Genomic DNA, 20,678 nt, shown 5'->3' on the forward strand with positions numbered 1-20,678 from the left:
CACAGCAGTGGGCGGCGGGTGTTCTCGAGGACCGCTTCTCAGGCCTAGGATGCCGCCGATTAAAGGAAACATCCGTGGAGCTCGCCGCGCTCACGGACGGACAGGCGGGTTCAGGGTCCCTCCCGGACGAATCTAGCGAGGTTTTGCGGGGTGCAGAGAAGCATGTGCAGGACGGGGGAGGTGAAGTTTGCATTTTCACGCCGCGGGCGCGGCCAGGTGGAGTGGCATTGTTCTCCGGCCGTCTGGTACGCGGAGAGTGACGTTTGTGGGATGCGCCGCAGCTTCCACGCCCGAGCATCGCATCGCATCGCAGCGCATTGTGCGCCACTCCCTAGCCTCTGCATTTCCGCCGCGCATGACATGGAGCTGCTGCCCCTCATCGCGGGGAGGCTTCAGTCCACCCCAGCTGGCTCCAATACTCTATTGCCTTTGCTTCACAATCGCTTTCACCGGCGTGGGTCCTAGGTACTGGCCACCCACATTGGGCCAGGGTCGCGGGAGCCAATCCTTGTCCCACCGCGAATCTGCTCGAAAGCCCAACGCGGTTAGCACAGCAAGCAGCTGAATCGCTGCGCACCACATCTTGATTCGTTGCACACCATGCTTGCTGAGAACGCAGTCATTTGATGCGCTGCCAGCGGCGCTTTCATGCGCACAATTCAAAGGCAAAGCGCTGAATCCCCAGAGCCATCACCCAAAAGCCCAAAACGGCAAGCACCCATCCGCCGGCTACTAGAATACAGTGTGAGGTTTTTAAGCGTCAACTCATCCCCACAAAAATGCCATTGCAGAATCCCAGAAAGACGCTCAATCCCATGAATTCACTCCGTCCCGAAATGCAAGTAACCGAACCGCCGTATGGTATCAGAGATCGCTGTCATCACGAAGAAGCTTTTTCCTGCTGCTTGCTTTCCTCCGCGAGAGTCCGCCGCCTCTCCTGCGCCTTCTCCTGGCGCTGTTGGTCCAGCACCGTCCGTTGTGCGATGCTGTCGTCGTGGCTCTTCCACTCGATGCGTGTGTCGGGCGGTAGCGCCAGGACGCGCTTGATCGTCTCCCTGTGAAACCCCGTTAGTTTCCGTGTTAGACACATGGCTTTGCGTCCATGACCCACCGTATCTTGACATTGCGGCCGCCGTCGTTTTTCGTCCAGACGCTGAAGACGTCTTCACCGCTCCGAACGCTAACGACGGCACCGCAAACTTCTTCACCCGCCTCCATAAACTCATTGCCAATGAGCGCCATCAGAAGGTTCTCCCAGTACCGATCGGCGACTCCCTTCTTGAGTCGCATGATCCACTTCCCTCCCTTTTTGTTCTCCTCATCCTCCCATACTGGCCGAATGCCCTCCTTGAAGAAGTGGTAGTCGGAAACGCTGGGAAGCATCGACGGACGCTTCAGGTGGCGGAATACTTTTACGAAGTCCTGCGCCGTGGACATCCGCAGCATCTTCACGGTCGATTTCTCATAGTCGGAGTTCTTGGACGTGGGCGGGCGATACCAGATGACCCAGGTGTACTTCAGAGGCGCAGGCACGTCCCACGAAAGCTCACCTGAGACCGCTGGCGCGTCCTGCGCACTCTGCGACACCGGCCTCCCCGGTGTTGCTGTTGTTGCTTTACCAAGAATCTTGTCACCTTTGGCGCCGGGAGTCGAGGGCGACGCAACAGCACCAGCCGCTTTGCCAAAGTCAAATGCGGTGCCGGGCGTTTTGGGCGTTTTCGTGGCAGAGCCGAACGATGCAAAGGCGCCGGATCCCAGCCCAAAGGCTGTGGAAGCACCTGTCGTCGGAGAGGCTATGGTCCCCGTTGACAAAGGAGGGATGGCGTTGAAGGGATTGGAGCGTCCGCCGTGGGAGGAGCCGCCGCCACCGAAGCGTGCACGTGGAGGATGGTCACTCTTGGGGTCGGTGTGGTCGTTGTTCATGGACAGGGAAAGCTTAGAGGTGCTGTCGAGACGTTAGCATGGGCTGCAGGGAGCGGGACACCGTCGCGGGCACACGACAGCCGTCGGGCGGCAAGAGCTCACTTTGAGCGACGGGTCCATAGGTTGTTGCTGTCTCTATCCATTGGGCTTTCGGTTGTCGTGAAAAAGGGGCGCAAGAGGGTGAGAGATCGCTCCGGCGGCGCGTCGACGAGAGCAAGAGGGCCAGGCAAGTGCTACAGCAGCTTCAACAGGCGGGACGGCGGCGAGGGTGCGGGCGCGCGGGATGCGGAACGGCGAAGGTCGCGGAGGTGAAGAAAGGGTATCTGAAGACGAAGAAAACGTAGGCGAAAGCTTGGAAGGGGGCGGTGGAGGTGGTTGTGCTATGGGGAGGAGTTGGGTCGGATGTTCTTGATGGAGGATGCGGGAAAGATGTCGGTTCGCGGCGCTACGTTTTGCGGCTTGCTGGGCCTTGCGCGCCAAGACAACCGGCCGCTTAAAAAAAGTTCTGTGTTCCTGCCCACCTTCTTCTTCTACAAAAACCCAAGACCACCAACTCAAATCATCGCCAGCCCGACTCGATTGCTCTACTCGGCTGGCGACTCCGATGCGTGTGTCGAGAGAACGCTCAACCCACTTTAAAACCGTCATCACGAGGGCCCCTTCGGGCGCGCTCCCAGGATGCGATGTCGACCTGAAAGATGGGACATACCTCTGGCAGATGCAAGCTGTTCTTGCCATCTCGGCCACAGCCTACTGCTGCACCGCGGCTGCGAGGAGTGCACTCCGCGTCCATTCCAGGAAGTGAAGCCGCTGTGAAGGACGCGTGAAGACGGCCGTTGAACCGGCCTCGGTCCCCGCAGCTGGCGCTTGTCTCGCTCTTTGAACAAGCTGTTTCCACCGTGCCCCAGCCTCCCCGAAACCCACGCCAGGCGCCTGGGTCAGCACCCGCCCGGCCTGGTGTGTGCTGAGTCGGAGCACATGACGGCGGCAGATGCAAGGGCATCTCACCTGCATACAGTCCGGCAGAGATGCCATTCGGCCGCATTCCTGGGTACACACAGCACACTGGCTGACTCTGGCGCTTTGCCCCAACGGGAGGTTCCCGCAGGCCTCATGTGAGTTCTATTTTCGCCATTTGCACATTCCCCAGTTTCGATGATGATTCTTCACGCTCTGGTAATCCGACTCGGCGCACAGCCGCCCACGCATGGCGCTGGTTGTGCATGAGGTCAATAGGCAATTACTGAGAAACGCACGCGCTGTTCGCATGGACTCCAGACATGGCCAGCCGCCCGACTGACTTGTCACATAGCTCAGCAGACGGTTCGCAGCGATTCGGGTGGTTCTGGCGATGCCCAGGGTGCCTTGCAGGAGCAGTGGCCAGTGGTGCGAAGACGCGGGGCTGGACTCGATGCCTGAGCAGCGCGGAGGTCTGACGCCGCATGTAGTATGTAGCTGTGCGGAGCTATCCGTACTCCGCCACCAGCGCGAGCTGATCATTGCATCACGATGTGCTTCGATAGGGAGCAGGCAGCCCTGAGCCCCAGATTGACAGCGCAGCGCGCCGGATCGGTTGCGGTATTAAGGGCAGCTGATGATGCTCGTTACCGAAGACATCGGCACTGCTGTGTGGGCCCGGCGGAGTTTGGGCAGCTGCATGGGACTGTGGCGGCGCGCTGGTCGCACGCTGCTTCATATGACGAAGGTCAGCACCACGAGCTGGAGCTGGAGCTGGCGCGCAGCCATCCCGCTTGGAGTAATCGAGCCCCTCACCTGCTCTGCTGTTCGGAGGTCACCCGGTGCGGCTGGTGAGGCGGTAGAGCCGTGATTGCCGCCGTGTTTTGTATTCGGTAGCGCTAACGTCATCGCGCAAACGGCACGCAGCGATCGGACGTGCAGGGTCGGGATGCGTTGGTGGGGGCAGGCCTTGTCTCATGGCAACGAGCCTGCTCTCTTCTACCGAAACACCACGGCCTTCCATATTCCGCCCCACCATCTCCCTGAAGCCTGCAGACAAAACCGCCCTCCCCGCTCTCACGTTGAGCTGTACTCTCCGCCAGCCCATCCTCACGCGAGTGCCCCTCCAATACCGCCAAAATGACCCAGCACTCGCCCACCAGCCAGCCCGTGCACTCCCCGACGGCTCAGCCGCATCATCACTCTATCGAGAGACCTAAAGGTACGTAGCAGCGGGTGATCGTCACCAGCTACACGAGCCGTTCCGCGCCTCTACGCATAGCTCCCGTGCTGATGGTGCCCGCCCAGGCATCCTCAAAAACCCGTCCTACCAAACCCCGGCCTCCCCGACCAGCGAGACCGCCCCTCTCACCCGAATTCCGTCCAACGACCGCCCCGGCGTCGACCGCGGCCTGTCGGAGCGCGAGATTGTGCTCCAGAACACCCTCCAGAATGCCGGCCACCGCCGTTCGTCGTCCAACCCGCGCGGCCCGCCGTCGCGCCGCCACTCGGGCACGCCTGGCGCCGACGCCGATGAGAACAGCCCGCGCCTGAAGTGGGACGAGGCCAACCTGTACCTGACGGAGCAGCAGCGCGACAGCACTATGAAGATCACCGAGCCCAAGACGCCCTATGCCGGCCACTACGACCCGGCCGAGGACGAGGAGGAGATCGCCGCGCTCGACGCGAACCAGATCGTGGTGGATGAGCTGGACAAGACCAAGCCGAAGAAGAAGCAGTCGAAGGAGGACGACATTCCCGGCCTTGACCTTGGCGAGCCGGAGGTGGAGAACGCGGGCGCGCACCACTCGGATGGCGAGAAGCGTGTCATGGTGGATTCTGACTACGTGGACGAGACCAAGCGGGAGGCGGAGCCGCCGCAGGAGCAGGAGAAACACCGTCAGTTCGAGGAGGCGCGGAAGAAGCATTACGAGATGAAGAACGTCAAGAATCTTCTTGGGTATGTTGTGGTGGCAAATTTTTGTCAAGCGACGATGCTAACCTACTTCTCCAGACACGCCGACGAGCTGCTCGCTGAAGAGGACGATGACGAGGAGAAGTCTGCCGTCCCTCCGATGCCCAACGGCCGATGATAAAATTTCAGTGGCATGTCGTGATCGAGGGGCCCAGGCGGTAGAACAGTTTTCAAAACCCTAAAAAGAACCATGTCTCTCACGAGAGGTTCCACGATCATTATGAAGTCCCCTTTGCTTTTACGTCACCCAACCTGTTTTCTTGCTTCTACTATACCCAGCATGTTTTTCCCAGTCAAGGACGGGCGGTCATTGAGGCTATCGAAGTCGTAAATTGTTACGAACCTCGGTGATCGCTCCATTCCCGATAAGCATATGGAGGGCGTTTTTCATTTCGGTTTTGGCGGAGAAGTGAATTAGTCACTTCAATCATTAAAAACAGAAAGTGAGCTCTCCTCGGCCTGTTTTTTACCCTTCAAGGATCTAGGTAGTTCTTGAATGTAAGACGTAAACAAACCTTGTGCTGTTCTTTCCTTGTCCTCTCCTATCTCGGTGAAGCGTTCGACTATTGCGGCCTCTGCAAGAACACCACATGATGCGCAGAAATAACCGAGGAAAATTAATAACCTCTTTCTACCTAGAGATCATCCACAAGAAGCCTCTTAGGGGGATGGGGGTTACACACCGGAATGCTTCCGAGTGTAAAGGGAAGCCGGTGTTTCAAAAATCTACGTAGCCAGCGTCTCATGTGAGAAGCCAAGAGACGATTGAATTACCCTCGGTGTCCCCTAGGGTAGGCGGGTTTCTTCTCGCATAGATTGAGATGTTAACATGAATGTAGACACGAAATTGCCCCTTGCTTCTTCGTAGCATATGAGTAGGCTGGGGCTCGCTGTTTCTCTCAGAGAACTCTACTATCGTGTTGCCTCTGCCCGTAAGATCTGTGTAATCTCTGATCTCCATACTTACGTACACTTGGAAGCGATCGCCTTAACGGAGCAGAAGCGCCGACAAGTGAGTAGCATGGGTTCCCAGCACCGACCGGCAGCAGGAAAGTCTGGACCTTACTCCCGTTCATCCGTCCGATCGGCCGCACTGGCTTGGCTGCCTTACATAGCTTGGAGTGCACATCATAACACTAGCTTCCGGCATGGAGGCCGAGAGCGGGACGTTCTCCCACGCTCGCAGATGATCCAATGGTGAGAGTGCTCTTCAACAAGTCCAAACGATCGCCCGAATGTTTAGAGGAAGTTGTGAAGGCGGTTCGCTTCATATTGCAGCAGAAGACAGACAGTTAAACCATCCACCCGCACAAGGCATTCATCTACCTCGACTTCGTTGCTATACTACTGAGTGACGACTTCGTAGACGTATATCATCAAGCTGCTTATTCCGGGAGGCATACGGCTTAGCGACAAACTAGGTTCGTCCCTTATTCCCCCAAAAGGGCTGCCTATTCCCCGCGTGCGGCGGACTTGGTGACCTCGTCGCCATCATTATGATGCAGCTATGCGTCGCCGATCGCACCAAGAATGTCCACGCCGCATTCGAGCGCTGTTGAACGACCCTGAAAATCACCGAGGATCGGAATGGACGCCGGAAAAAGAAATGGACCACATTACCAGGGACAGTTGACAATGTCCAATCGCACAATAGACCCATAAGCCTCGGAAAATGCTTCTATCAAAGGCAAGATCTCGATTACTGCCTTGGAAATAAGCTGGCAGCCGCATGTGCGGACAGCTGGCCGCGGGGATGGGGGGCGGAGTGAGATAGCCGTTGCAGGGACGATTGGATATTCAGACGGGACGCTAATCCCGTAGGCTAATCAATTGCAAACGGTCTACGCAGGCAGCAGGGTGGTGGATGATGGGGAAGGCGGGGTGCTCAGTCACTACTATTCATAGAGCAGTGTTGCTGAGAATGCCGACCCCCGGTAACGACAAGGTCGCATGAGTCGCGAAGACACAGGCATGAGCTTCCTGTTCTTTAAGATGAAGCATGGCAGCTTGCCAACGGTATGTTGGGCTCCTCTGACACCGCCCACGCAACGGAGAGAAATGCGCGGCCAGCTCTTATGGAGCCTGTTAAATTCTTAGTCTCCGCACCGCTAAATCGCGAAACAGCAATGGAGTTACCAGTACAGAAGCCGACAGAATGCCGGTCTGTGGTGGCTGCTGAGAAGAACTGTCTGATGGGTGCGTGAAGAAGAAAAGAAAAGGTTGCCAGCCGCGAAAGAGTTTTGTCTCCGTCAATGGCGCTAGCCCGCTTTTGGTTGGCGCCGGCGCTTGGGCCTCTTGACTGCCTGAGGCATCGATAGCCCTCTGACCTCTTCGAAACCGATCACTTCTTTCTCTTACGAGACTCGGTAAGTAATGGACATTGAACCCTTGCAGACAAGAAAGACCCTGGGGTCGAGCGGCTGGATCAGATGTCGCTTCTATGATTCAGTATGTTATCTTTGCAATTTCCTAAGATGAACGAAGGGAAAAGCGGACGCAGGTAGTCACTAATGATACTTATACATCCGATTTTTAGTAACAGTGTTAGCCCCGAAGCTCTTGATGTGCCCCACGCGCATCAATCGTCAGTGAGGTCTACCACAGCCACAGTCTCCGCAACTCTCCGCCTCACGTCCCTCCCAGCCCCTTCAGCATTCTGTAACCTCGACGAGCGGACCAACGCCTCCGAAGCCTTCCGCTTCCTCAGCTCTCCGGCCGCCGCAGCCACCGCTCGCCCATCCTTCGCTCCCTCCTCGGGCGCCTCCTCCTCCCTCCGTTCCACGACGCGCTCGTACTCCTCCAGCCCCAGCACCGCCCTCAAATCCACCCCGGCACCCACCAGCTTCTCCATCCACCCACCGAAAGACTTCAGCCTCCCTTCCCACGCGGCCCTCACATTCCGCTTGTGCACCGCGTCCCAGTCGATCTTCGTGACGACCAGCGCCTCCGGGCTGCCGCCGCGCAGAGTCCTGTGCGTGCACTCCGTCCGCGGCGTCGCGTCCAGCATCTGGTGCAGGTGCGCGCGCCGCTGCCGGCCGACGGCAAACTCGATGCGGTGGCGGCGCGCGTCGGCCAGGAAGGCGTTGAGCGGCGCGCAGTTGGCTGCGCAGGTGCAGCGGACGGGCGGGCGCACCCACCGGCGGCTGCCGTCGGCGACGTCGGGCTCGCTGGGTGGGATAGGAGGGGTGGGACCGACGAAGCGGTCGTGGTAGGCGGTGATGGTTGTGGCAAAAAGGGTCCTCAAGTCTTCGTGGTGGGGTTCCGTGATGGTTGTTTTGAGGGCGAGAGAGTGCAGGAAGGGGAGGAAGAGCGACTCGAAATCGAGGGGGTTGATGCGGGTGGTCTGCGCCCCGAATTGGCTCGTGAAAAGGGAGAGCTCGTGACGTAGCGTGTCATCTTCGATGACGTGCATCGTCAGTTGGACAAGGGAGTCGCTGTCAAGACATGGAATGCGTGGCGGCTTCGGAGGAGGGTCCAGGGACCGTGGTCGATAGGGCTGCTCATTGGCCTTCATTCGGACGTCCTTGGGATCCTGCGTGATATCGAAGCTGGCGAGCATCGTGGCAAACACGGCTTTGAAGGCTGCCTGCCTTGTCTCTTCGGAGATGGGCATCTCTTTGCTGTGGATGGCGAGCAGGAAGCTGATCAGAGCTGGAGTTGTTCCGGCAAACTTCTCCATGACAGAAACGATACTGGTGATGTGTAAGCTTGCATATGCAAAAGGAAATCAAATACAGTACTTACTCTTTCAGCCTTCGCGGGGTGAGAACGGTTGCCAAGGCGGGGCCGTCCTCAACATAGAGCTTTGGTACCTGACCAAAGAGTTCCAGTAGCTGCAGCTCGATCCATGCAGATAACTCTGCTGGTACCTCTTCTTGACCCTGGCCTTCTAGTGCGGAGATAGCTGCAGCCCATTCGTAGATGATCAACTTCCGGGGAAGTAGATGTTGGAGGCTGTAACATTTTAGTTTGGTTACGCGTAAACGGAACATAAATACTTACCGTTCGCAGATCAGAGAGAAATCAACTCCTCCTCGCCCAATCCATTCTCCAACTCTCACCAAGGTCTCTGTCGGAAGCTTGCCGGTCATTACAGAAGTGACTTCCCGGAACAAAGACGAGTCGTCTAGCGCGATGCTGGAAGTAATTATAGCGCCTGCAAGCGCGTCTTCCTTTATCTCAACCGTCTCGCTTCCCCATCCCCTACGAGATTCCTTCTCTTTCTGAGCATGCGCAAGTGCTTCATGGCAAACGACCATCAGCGTATGAGCCGCGTGACTGTCAGATGGTGTCTTCTCGCATCGTTTCCCAAGAACTGTAAGAAGCTCCACCATTCTTGCCGATACCGGGGGCGCAAAGAACCCACCGGCGACCCAAAAGGTGCTGGAGGTTTTCTGCTTGTACTGGTTCAAAAGAAAACTGCCCTCGTTCTCTACTGGCATAATAACAACAGCCTGGAAAAAAGAGTCAGCCCCCTAAAGTCACACAAAAGCTCGAGCACTTGCCGTCCTTCGCCACCACTCATCCGTTTCTATATCTAACCGGCTGCCATATTTGAAAACTTCATGCTCGTTCGCATCCGGCTTGTCGTCCTGCAATGTATCGTACCCCAAAATCTCACTTGGGCTCAACACAACATGCTCCGCGACGCGCCCGCCATCGAGCAAGAATACCCTCACGAGCCTGACAGCCTCATCTAAGACCTCCTCGTCGAGCGTCTTCCTGGCGCGCTCCACGCTGGCCAAGAAGATAGCGAAGCCAAGTTCGTTGCAGATGCTCTGCAGCGCCCTCACAACAGCCTCGTCTGCTCCGCTCAGGTTCCCCACTTCCAAGGAGATATCAATGCGAGGATCACGGCTGCTCCTGGCCACGTTTTCGATGCTGCTCTCGCCGGCGTCGTATCGTCCCTCCAGGGGGTACACGTACTTGTCGTTCTTTTGGAGATCGGACGCATGCTCTTGCTTCCACCTGCGTAACACGTCTTTAAGATCGGCTTGCAAAGCCGCCGCTAGTGGAATCGAGCCTGCATTAACGTGCTGGGCCGCAATCGCAGACAGTGCTTGGAGCAGATCCGTTTTCACGTCACCGCTGCTGGGCCGGCGGCTGAGCGAATTAGAAGTAGAAGAACAATCCGAGCGTGACGGGTTCGATTTTGCGGCAGTTTTGCCGCGGCGAGCCATTGTTGTACTCACAACGCGGTGTGAGACCCCTAGTTCAGAGAGAATTGGAGCGAAGAGTCCGAGGAAGAGTGAGGAAAGAAGAGAACCAGAAGAGTAAAATGAAAGAAGTAATAAACAATTCTCTCAGGAATTCTCTCTACCTCTTCCGTTGACTTCAAGATAGCGCGACTACTATGTAGATCTACGCGCTAGGGTGGCCTAAGGCAAGGATCTTGATTCAGACATACTATTATCAACAACACGGCAATCTCGCAGAAATCACGAGATGCGCATTATTGGGTTGACGGATTGTGGCAGTTGAGAATAGTCACAAATTTTTCTTTGTTCATCTTAACTTACAAACTTCTTTCCGGCATAACACTGTCGCGACCTCGTATCTGCTACAACGGGTCGGAAGCAATTATATAAATTTATACTCAGGAATGTGGTATCTCTGATGGCGCCCTCGAAAGTTCTCGTACAGCAATCGTTGTCCCTTTACAGATTCTCGACCCTGCTTCTCAAGCGCATACGCAGCCTCCCCTCCAGAAACGCCTTTGTCCCTTTCTAAACAAAAAGAAAAAGAGAAAAAAAAAAGCAACCGCTTCTTTACCTTGCCCACCCATACTCCTTGAAGTAGCAAAAGTGAAGCAAAGATATGTTTAGAAAGCAAAGACCCATTAACACACCATCAAAAAAGGCCCCACCCATCTACTCACACACTCACTCGAGCAAGGCTCCCAGGATCAAGCTCTGAATCACGAACTCGTCTCCCACAACCTTCACCTTCCTCCCACCCACCTCAACCACCTTCACGCCTCCAGTCTCCTTCTCCCTCTCAGCGCCAACGCTCTCCGCAAAAGACGCCACGACCGAGCTCCCCACCGTCCTCTCCGACACCGCCGACGCAAACGACGTAGGACCGGCACCACCACCAGCAGCGGCGGCACCACCACCACGCTTCCTCTTCTTCCCCGCCGCCACCGACGGAGTGGCAGCAGCAGTAGCAGCAGCAAGACTCGGGAAGAGCTGCTCCTCCGCCCCATCCACGTAAACCCAATCCCACACCTCCTCGCCGCTCTCCAGCCGCTTCCGCGCCTCCTTCACATCGCGGCACCAAGCGACGCGCGTGGCGCCCATGGCCGACGTGAGGAACCGGTACGCGCGGCCGCGCTCGGCCTTGGACAACACGAGGAACACGCTCTTTCCCTCGAGCAGGCGCTGGCGGCGGCTCAGCACGGCTTCCAGCCTCGCGTCGTCGCCGGCCGGGTCGTAGTGCGAAGCGAGGACGCGGCTGCGGACCGCGCCGGACAGGAACGCCGACTCGCCGGCGGGGAGGAGGTAGAGCTGCCAGGGGCGGAGGGTGTGAGATGACAGGCAATCCAGGAGCCAGTGATACGAGAGGCACGGCAGGCCCAGGGCGAGAGCTTGGATGTATTTGGCGCGGCGAGAGTGCTTGTCGGAGATGAGTGCGACGAAGCCGAGGGCACTAGCCTGTGCGTTCAATGTGAGGGTGGCAGAAGTCGACTCTGAGGATCGTGCGGCAGCCTTCTTCTTTTCGGCAGGCGTGGCTTTGGGAGTTTTCGAGACGGTAAGAGGCGTTTTCATAGGGCTCGTCGCGTCTGAAGTACTGCTTGAGAATAGGATCTCAAACCCAGGGTCGAGGACACGGCCGCCATTTTCAAGAATGAGCTTAGTGATACTATTGCGCTCATCATCAGGTCCATGTAGTGTCAATGCAAAGGCCATGCCGGAGAAGAGACTGGAGGTCAAAGGTGGTGGTGCAGCAGTACCAGGACGCTGAACGGACCCTCCAGGTGTCGGAACCACCGTCCGGCGAGTCTTCCCAGAAGCCGGCGTGCCGGGAACAGACATGTTTGTGGAAGGCGTCTGCGGTCGCACATTGACTTCAAGAGCCTCGGATGGGTGAGAGAAAACGCGATCTTTGAAGTGAATCCACATAGAGGTCGTGATGTAGAGGTAGGCCAAAGGGACTTCCACGGTCTCTGCTGAGGTGCCTCGCGGCTTGGCTTCGAGGACGACTGTTTTAGCACCGTAAACATCTGTAGGGACAGTTGTCTCTTCGGTAGTGGACTCCTCAACCTGCTCAGCAGATAGAATGTCCTTGAAAGCCCGTACAATGTACGTGTGCTTCCGCATATTTGGAAGATCGACTTTGACTACGTCGCCATCCTTCAAATGACAGCTGCGTACATGCATCTTCTCAATATTTACGACAGTACCATCGTCAAAACGAACGCGATACTGACCCCCGTCATTGAGTGAGCGGCCAAGGCAAGTAGCGGGGTAATATGCAGATTTGAAGCCTTTGAAGAGCGCGAAAATTCGGTTGGGGGCGACAATCTGGGTAGGCTCAGCCAGAATCTCTTGTGCGTTGTCCTGGTGTGAGGCAGGGTGATCATTGGGTTCTTCTTGCTGATCCTCGTCGACATCCTCATTCTGCACTGCATTGTCCAGACCTTCCTGCTCATTCGTAGGGTCTGCAGGCTTCGCACGTCTTTTGCCTGACACCTCTTTCGATCGGACCTGAGGCTTCTCAGTAGCTTTAGGACATTGACGAGCACTCCTTGGCTTAGTGGACTCTGCCGCGGTACCCTTTTCTGATTGCTTTTTCGGCGGCTGGTTCTCGGCTAGACGGCCCAAAGCTCTAGCTTTCTTCAAAGCGGCAGGCTTGGTGAAAACCATATCTGCTTCAGCAACTTGCTCATTCTCATTCGTCTCCACGTCTTGAACTAGTTTCCCATTCTCCGGAGTGGGAGACACGGACGGCGGCCTGTTCGCCTTCTTAGGTGATTCGCGCAGAGCTCGATGGCCATACGTCTTCATGCGCTTAGCGGGACGGAAGGGCGATGAGCCAGAGTCGGGACGTGACAAAGCCATGACTTCCGCAAACTCTCTATCGTCGTCGTTCAAGATCTCCATAGCATCTTCCAGCTCATCAAGCGGCTCGTTGCGTTGGGAAGGGTCTGCAGCGATGTCGGTGAGACGACGAACAGGACGAGAGGATCGAGGTGTTCGCTGGCTTGAATGCTTCAAGGGGCTTTGTTGCGACTTGCGAGGCGAAGCTGGAGCGGAAAGGTGTGCATGTGCGGTGTTGTAGTAATTTGTTCCCCGAGACTTGGTTACAATGGAGGTAGCGTCGTTTTGATCCTCTTGCTGACTAGCACTTGGTGCATTATCTGCCGCGGTGTCGTTGTCGGCGTTTTGAGTAGTATCGGCATTTGCAGCAGAGTGATCCGCTGCTTGCTGTTGAGAGGAAGAAGCAGGTTCCTCATCAAATGGGTCTGTTTCAGGAATTGTGTTTTGCGTTTCCCCCGTTTTCTTTGCTTGTGTTGCGGTCATGTTCGCGTTAGCTTCTCCTCTTCCGACATTCTCACTGTTGTCTTCGTGATCATCAGCAACATCATGCGCCTCTTGCTCTTTCTGTGTTTTGGCCATCTCATCCGCTTCCACACGGTCTCCATGGCCCCCTACATGACCTTCATCCTCACGAGCGACAACAGTGGCAACCTCATCCTCATCATCCCCTTGCTCACTGCCTCTGCTAGAGGAATCCATGTAATCGGGTCCTTCGTCATCATCCATTTGGGTACAGTCAGGCTTATCGTAGTCGTCGTTCATGTCCATCCCGTCGTGATCCTCGTGGTCATATCTCATATGATCACCATTGTCACTTTCGTCATCATCATCCGCGGGCGGAAATATCGGCGGACTACTTGGAATTTCTTTCTCTGCATCTTCCGCATACCCGCTGTCGCCAAGCCCCGCAACAATCTGGCTGGTATTAACGGGAGGTCGGGGAATAGACGAAGTCTTGAGTGTCTTGCTGATGTGTGCGTCCACCTCCGCGCGCCTACCATCGGTCATGGCCGAATACTGTGATTGTGCGATGCGAGTGTCCAGGGATGATGCGTCAGGAACATGGGTCGGCATTGGGTTGCTATCCTCCTGGGTCTGCGAATTATGTGGTTGAGAATCGGCAACTGCCACCTCATCCCCGGCTTCGAGAAGTTTCTTAAATGTTCTGTTGACATGGCTCTGACTCTTCTTAGCACTGATTTGACTGCTAGGGGTACCATCTGTAACCAAAGGAGATTCAGCATCATGAATTTGTCGACTTTGCACAGAGCTCCGTGGTCGCGAGGAAGTCATGGGGACCTGCACACCGTTCGGCTGGGACAATCGTAGGGGTTTTTGGATGGTCGGCGGATCAGAGATTAGCTCATCTTCTGAGTCCGAGTCTCCTACCTCATCCGGGATCTCCACAACCGCCTTCTGCTTGAGATTTAACCTGGCAGGAGTGAACAAAGCCGTATCGCTCCGAGTAAGTGCAGGATTCCTTATGTTGCCGTTTATCCGGTTCTTCAGGAATCGTATTTCGTTTTCAATTTCAGCCCTATCGTTTTTCCTTTGTTCATGTGCTTTGTCGTCTTCGAACTCATCCCATCCCTCAGACTTGAGTTGTTCAAGCTCGACTTCCATTTCAGCCACGCGTTGACGATCGCGCACATCCTGAGATTCTTTCATGGACGTGTATGTGTCTCGAGGCTCAGTAGCTGCGCGAGAGAAGGGACTTTGATATGGTTTCGTAGGGGAAGACAGGTTAGTGGGAGCATCGGATGAGAATCGCATGTTGAGGTTCGGCGAAGGGCGTTGGAAGATTGGATCGGAGCGATGAGCATCGAGCTGCGGCGAGGAGTTTCCTTGCGTATGGTTGAACATTTGGCTCATAGAGAACACTGGCATACCGGTGCCATTGTTGAACAGGCTGGGAGTAATGGCAGAGCCGGGCGTGCGCGTCACTGAACTCAGCACCTCCCCAAGACGGCTACGCTTCTTCCCAGTTGTCGCAGGCGTCTCAGGCTGCGCGAATCGCGGTTGGGTGACTGCATCTATCTGCATATCCGGACCAAACTTGTCTGCCTCCACATCATCCGTGGAGCCATCGAATGACACTTGCGTCTCTGTGGCATCGTGCTTCTTCTCCGGACTTTGCCAGTCGCTGAGAAGGTCGACATGTCCCGTATGGCCCTCCTGATAGGTCGCTTGCTCGACATTGTCTTCTGTCTGGTCCGTGTTGCCGACCACACCTGGCGCAACCTTATGTGTGAGCATCGCCTTAAGTCCGGTCGAGTACTCTCGGTACAGCTGCGAGTCCATGGGCTGGGTGTCACCACCCTCGAACCCGCTAAATGAGTTGTACATCCTGCGCTGCGTGTACTGCGACGCGTCGAACGGCGTTGCTGCGGAAGCGACAATTGGAGCGGATCGGTGCGGCGTTAGGTGCGGGATCGGACGGGCATTGAGGGCAGACGAGCGGCAGGTACGGCGGGGATGACGGGCGGTGCAATGGTCAAACGGCTGCGGGTCGTGTGCGCTTGGCGAATTCGACAGCGATGCGTTGTGGTGAGCGTCGGGGTTGTGGTGGTGATTCTCGTCGTCGATGGCGATAGCGGCGTTTGGCGCGTTGCGGTTGGCTGGTGCTGCGGCGGGGAGCTCAGGCAGACGCGACGCGTCGGGCTGCGGCAGAACTGGACTCGAAGTCTGCGGTGAACAAGAGAAATGGATTTGTGAGCGGCAACTTTTCTCTCCAAGTCATGTACCTGGCACGTCCAGCACCGACGGAGCGGTGCGACGTGCACAATGAGTGCATAAAAGCGGGATATGCGCGCGGGCTCCGCTGGGGCAAACCGGGGTGGTGCGCAAGGGCGCGGGAAAGAGCTGCATTACATACCAACATCCTGATCTCCGCTATGCGCTGCGTGTCCAGCGTGTCCTCGTCGTCCTCCATGATGGCAGATGTGTTGGAGAGTTCTGCGAAGCCGTCATTAGGCAACAAAGACGCCAGACCTTCATGGCTAAATGTGTTAGGTCCCCGACGCGACTGCCACCACAACGCGCTAACACGTGCCCGTAGGCCCAATTCGGCAAACAAATTAAACCATGCGTCATGATGCCACTCTTCTACACTGCCACGCGTTTCTCGCGGTTCCACGGTTCGATATATTCTGCCAATACACGCTCGATAAATACATGAAATCCTCAAAAATCCATACACCGAGCGCCGCAACAGAACCCGACGACTGATATGCGCGTGAAAAGACATGCCAGCTGAACGCTGCACGCAGTGTTGCGTAGGAGTCTACGTCGAGACTCTATAGAACTGCAGGCCCGTCTTGATATCCCCAAACTTCGCATTCCAAATGTCAGTAAAATAGCTCTTCCTCGCCACCCACGGGCCCTTATCACCCGCCTTGGGCAGCGCGCCTTCCGCCTTGTGGAGATACGTCGAGCTGAGATTCAACACCGGCATCGGCTTCAGGTCTTCTGGGCTCTCAATGCGCGGCACAGCGCTCGTGATACCCTTGCCACGCATGTGCTTGATCAGACGCGTCACGAGTTGGGCCGTCGCGTCCGCACCCAGCGTCCACGAGGCGTTGGTGTAGCCGATGACGTATGCCAGGTTGGGGACGTCCTGCAGCATGAGCCCTTTCCAAATGAACTTCTTGCCCGGATCGATCCGTTCCCCATCGACGTTGATCTGAGCGCCGCCGGCCAGTTGGACCTTTAGCCCTGTGGCGGTGACGATCATGTCGACATCGTCGATACGCGAGCCATCTTCGAGCTCGATGCCGCCGTCGACGACGGTTTTGATCCGCCCGGTCGTGATGGATGCCTTTCCTTCTTGAAGCGCCTTGTAGAAGTCGCCATCCGGACACATGCACATACGTTGTTCCCACGGGTTGTAGTTGGGGACGAAGTGCGGATCATGGGGAACGTTCTTGGGGAGTTGCGGGACGGTGCCACGGCGGATGAGGGTTCGCGCGACGTTAGGGAAGACGCGGCAGAAATGATAGAAGAGGTAGCTTGTTATCAGAAAACGCCAGCGGATGAGGGCATTGGCGAGCGAGGCGGGGAGGATTGAGCGGGCGATGTGGTCGAGGGGCCGAACAGAAGGAAGGGAAACGATGTAGCCAGGCGAGCGTTGAAGCATGACGACGTGAGAGGCCTTCTCTGCGAGATTCGGAAGGAGGGTAATGGCGGTCGCGCCGCTGCCAATGATGACAATCTTCTTGTTCGAGTAGTCCAAGTCTTCAGGCCAAAACTGCGGATGCACGATGGAACCCTTGAAATTCTCGAGACCCGGGATGGTTGTCTGCAGCGGCTCATTGTAGTCGTAATAGCCCGTGGCCATGATCATGAATGACGAATTCAACCTCTTTCTTGTGCCATCTCCATCGACGTCCAATGACCATGTCTGGGATTCCGAAGACCAATTGGCCGACAAAAGCTTATGACGGAACTGGATATGCTGGTCAATGCCGTATTCCGCTGCCGTATCCTTGATGTAGTTGACAATGGACGGTCCATCCGCAATGGCATTTTCCTTGGTCCAGGGGCGGAAAGGGAACCCAAAAGTGTAAAGGTCCGAGTCGGAGCGAATGCCAGGATACTTGAAGAGATCCCAGGTACCGCCCATATTATCGCGCGCTTCCAGAATCGTGTAGGTTGTGCCTGGCGGCAGCTGCGTTTGAATTCGGTAGGCGGCATTGACACCAGAGATGCCAGCCCCGACAATGATGATATCGTAGTCGGTTGGTTTTGCGGCCATTGTTGTGGTTGCTGTAGCGTTGAAGTTAGGTGTGGCGTGATGTCGATCAAGCCCGGCAGAATATGTTCTGTTTGAGGCGGGATCTTGCTGCAGAGGCAGAGTTGTCGCGAAAAAAGAAGTTGGCGTGTGAGTGGGCGCGGTTTGAATGTTGCAGCTTTGCGGTCAAGAGGCAGCACGATTCTTTATAAATCAACGGGAGCAACGGAAATCGCGACTGATACAGGTGGTATGTGCCTCGGTCTTGTTACCCGCAATTTTTATGGGGGGCTCCACTTACGCAAATGTCCTCCATCGGCCGAAAAATGATGCGCCGCCAGAGCCAGCACTGGAGGCCAAGCTTTTGCTGTGCGGCGCACAAATCCTGGGGCAACACCGAGGCATCTTCTCCTTTCGCACAAGCGTCAGACGGCTGCACACTACACATCTAGCTGCGAGCCAGTCCGGCGCCTACGTGCGTATTCCCCTCGTGCCGAAAGGGTTAGTTGGATCGATATTGACGTAGCTTGATGCTTGAACTCTGCTGGAAGAGCGATCATTGCCGTTGCATGGCTACGCTAGGAGTCCTCGGACAGCGAGATGGTGGCGAGGGCATACTAATCGCTCTAGCCAGTGCGAGGAACCCAACTTTGGCCCTTATAATCCTACAATCGTACCGAGGTCGTCTTGTAGAGATCTGATGTGGTGCACCAATCAGAAACCGTGCGCTTAACTCAAAAGTCATGTATTTGCCCTATTTGGAGACGCTCCCACGCACATGGCTCCGCTTGGAACCCGAACACGAAGGAGAGACAACACCGGGGAGACTCACATGGCCGGTCCATGAGCCCATATATTTCAAAGTTGCCGAAACGGAGGGATTCATACAGCCGACTCCTGTGTCTACCAAGAGCCTTTGCAGGAGGGGACGCTGTGGGGTACGGGTGGTCATTTGACGTGGCGCGTACTGTACCTTCCGGAGCATGGACAAATGGCGGACCCGAATGTAAAGCCGTATAGGGAGGGATGTCTGCAGCCACGAATGTGGAGCCGCACGGGCACGGAAGCCGTCGGCATCCGAACTGATCGTCATCAGAGCAAATATTGGCGGTAGATCGCGTACCATTCTTTCCAAATTTGGTAAAAATGCATCAACTACTGGAGGCGGGAGTCTTGGGCATCTATACATCCTTTCTGATATCCAAATATCTGTCGCAGACCCATCTTCCTTCTAGCACGCAATCTACTCATCTTTCAGGACGTCTATGATCCAATGTAATCCTTCCTTACTTTCCGGTATTCCGTAGAACCAGGCCAGCGGAAAGCAATGCATCTGCTTGTCCCAATGCAACCATTTACCCCAGACACCTCCTTTCTCCAACCTTTCCCTCAATAATATTGCGTCAGGGCTGAGAATGTCGTAACCTGCCGTCACTCCGTGCACCTTGACCTTCTTCTCCGAAAGCAGCCGCACCAGATTATCTTCGGCGTCATGATTGATAGCCGGGCTGATTCGCTCGTCATCAAGTGACCAATCGCCTGCCCAATCTTCCGCCTGCTGCTTACTCTGCTCGGCGATCAATATCGGGTCCTTATCCTGGAGTGCCTCGATGTCACCATTCACGCGACGAGCGTCCACGCTGGGGCATATGATCAGAAGAGCCGACGGCGCCGGCAGTGGCTTGATGCCAACCCTTTGCTCGACCGGCAGGGACTCGTCAACCGCGAACTCCTGAACCTCAGCCGATGTCGTCCCGCGCTCGAGTTCAGGTCTCGACGCCGGCTTCAGCTCAGTCTCTCCATTAACGTCACTCTGCCCCGCAGCGCCATCGTGCTCAACATGAACAGGTTCATTCGCGGGAGGTCCCGACCTGCCCACGCGCAGTGCCTCTCCAATGAGCCCCAGCACAATGTTTCCTCCACTGCTATCCCCGCCCCAAAGAGCGCGCTCTCCCCTCTTAATCGACTCCTCCATAACCTTTTCATACAAGGTTAACAGGCGCGGAAAAACGGTGCTGGCTGTTTCGTTGGGAGCGAGCGGCACGCTGATAACGCTGACGGCGGTGCCGGGCGTGGCGGCAGCCAGCTTGGCCATGAACTTCCAGTGCTGGTGGCTGGGCGGCTCGCGCCAGCTGCCCCCCGCGATGTAGTACAGCCGGCGCACGATGCCAGTGTTGCGCGACGAATTCTTCTCCAGCGTGTCTTCCTCTTTGGCCTCGCGCGCGATCTCGCCCGCCGTCGTCAGGTGCGATGCCGCAACCGAAGCCGTGATTTCATGTGTCGTCTGGAAAGTCTCCTCTGGCTGCAGGTCGTAGATCCACACGTCGGCGACCTTGCGCTCATGGACGGCGCAGATTTTGGTGCATGACGGGTGCGGGGTCAGGCGTGGAGAGCCTGGGGGGTGCGGATCGCTGGGCTTGACTAGATGGCTGCGGAACGGCCTGAGGAACTGATGGAGGAGGGTGGTGCGCCCGCGACGTTCGGACCGGTGCGTCAGATCGATGTGAGACTCGTCGCTGGTGGAGTTGACATCGGAGTTTACGTGCTCGGTGCTGCTCTCTTTGAAAGCAATGTCTGATTCGTCGCCGCCCATGACGACGGTGGAGTGGAAGCTGTAGAGGAAGAGGGGAGCAGGGCGTAAAAAAAGTAGGAATATAAGTTGGGACTTGCGGAGCTTAATCCGGGCGGCGTTCGCAAACAGGTGTAGATCAGTGGTGGAGCACCTTCGTCATAAGGCAGCCCAGGAAGGATAGAGAAGGAACGCCGCTGGTGGCGGCGAAGACAACACAAAGGGGACAGTAGGACGCCCACCTACGTTATCGCACAGTGCCCACCGGCGGAGTGCCTGTGGCCTCGTGGCGCCGCATCCTTGAGAGGGGAGTCAACGTCATCCAAGGCTAGGCCCGTGAGGCTCGGGGGCTGATCTATGGTTCAGATCGATTAGCCAAGGACCCTGCAGAGGCGGCTGGACCTCAACCGTCCCCGAGTTAGGATAAGCTGATGCTTCATGAAGAGGAGGCTGTGCACTTGAGGAAAGCTGTTCGAAGTTCGCTCA

At 56.4% G+C, this 20,678-nt stretch overlaps 6 protein-coding genes across 6 annotated transcripts; 1 reads left to right on the plus strand and 5 right to left on the minus strand.

Annotated features, from left to right (window-relative positions):
- Positions 1–880: 880 nt before the first annotated feature.
- Positions 881–2,066, minus strand: LTHEOB_3749 (Translation initiation factor; the record flags this gene model as incomplete). The annotated part of the gene is made up of 3 exons (XM_035512706.1): positions 881–1,055; positions 1,112–1,945; positions 2,026–2,066. 3 exons carry the CDS (start codon positions 2,064–2,066, stop codon positions 881–883), a joined length of 1,050 nt encoding a protein of 349 aa, XP_035362837.1.
- Positions 2,067–4,020: 1,954 nt separating this feature from the next.
- On the plus strand, positions 4,021–4,973 carry LTHEOB_3750 (uncharacterized protein; the record flags this gene model as incomplete). The annotated part of the gene is made up of 3 exons (XM_035512708.1): positions 4,021–4,102; positions 4,189–4,840; positions 4,895–4,973. 3 exons carry the CDS (start codon positions 4,021–4,023, stop codon positions 4,971–4,973), a joined length of 813 nt encoding a protein of 270 aa, XP_035362838.1.
- A 2,460-nt stretch (positions 4,974–7,433) lies between these two features.
- LTHEOB_3751 (2OG-Fe oxygenase) lies at positions 7,434–10,035 on the minus strand (the record flags this gene model as incomplete). Its single annotated transcript, XM_035512709.1, has 4 exons — positions 7,434–8,547; positions 8,600–8,809; positions 8,858–9,287; positions 9,477–10,035. The coding sequence occupies 4 exons, from the start codon at positions 10,033–10,035 to the stop codon at positions 7,434–7,436; spliced, it is 2,313 nt and encodes a 770-aa protein (XP_035362839.1).
- A 702-nt stretch (positions 10,036–10,737) lies between these two features.
- LTHEOB_3752 (BRCT domain-containing protein) lies at positions 10,738–15,826 on the minus strand (the record flags this gene model as incomplete). Its single annotated transcript, XM_035512710.1, has 2 exons — positions 10,738–15,579; positions 15,770–15,826. 2 exons carry the CDS (start codon positions 15,824–15,826, stop codon positions 10,738–10,740), a joined length of 4,899 nt encoding a protein of 1,632 aa, XP_035362840.1.
- A 351-nt stretch (positions 15,827–16,177) lies between these two features.
- LTHEOB_3753 (Flavin-containing monooxygenase) lies at positions 16,178–17,647 on the minus strand (the record flags this gene model as incomplete). The annotated part of the gene is made up of 1 exon (XM_035512711.1): positions 16,178–17,647. One exon carries the CDS (start codon positions 17,645–17,647, stop codon positions 16,178–16,180), a length of 1,470 nt encoding a protein of 489 aa, XP_035362841.1.
- Positions 17,648–18,866: 1,219 nt separating this feature from the next.
- LTHEOB_3754 (Esterase lipase) lies at positions 18,867–20,216 on the minus strand (the record flags this gene model as incomplete). Its single annotated transcript, XM_035512712.1, has 1 exon — positions 18,867–20,216. The coding sequence occupies one exon, from the start codon at positions 20,214–20,216 to the stop codon at positions 18,867–18,869; it is 1,350 nt and encodes a 449-aa protein (XP_035362842.1).
- Positions 20,217–20,678: the final 462 nt, after the last annotated feature.

The sequence above is a fragment of the Lasiodiplodia theobromae genome (assembly GCF_012971845.1).
Source record: "Lasiodiplodia theobromae strain AM2As chromosome Unknown scaffold_9, whole genome shotgun sequence".
NCBI classification, from domain to species: Eukaryota; Fungi; Ascomycota; class Dothideomycetes; order Botryosphaeriales; family Botryosphaeriaceae; genus Lasiodiplodia; species Lasiodiplodia theobromae.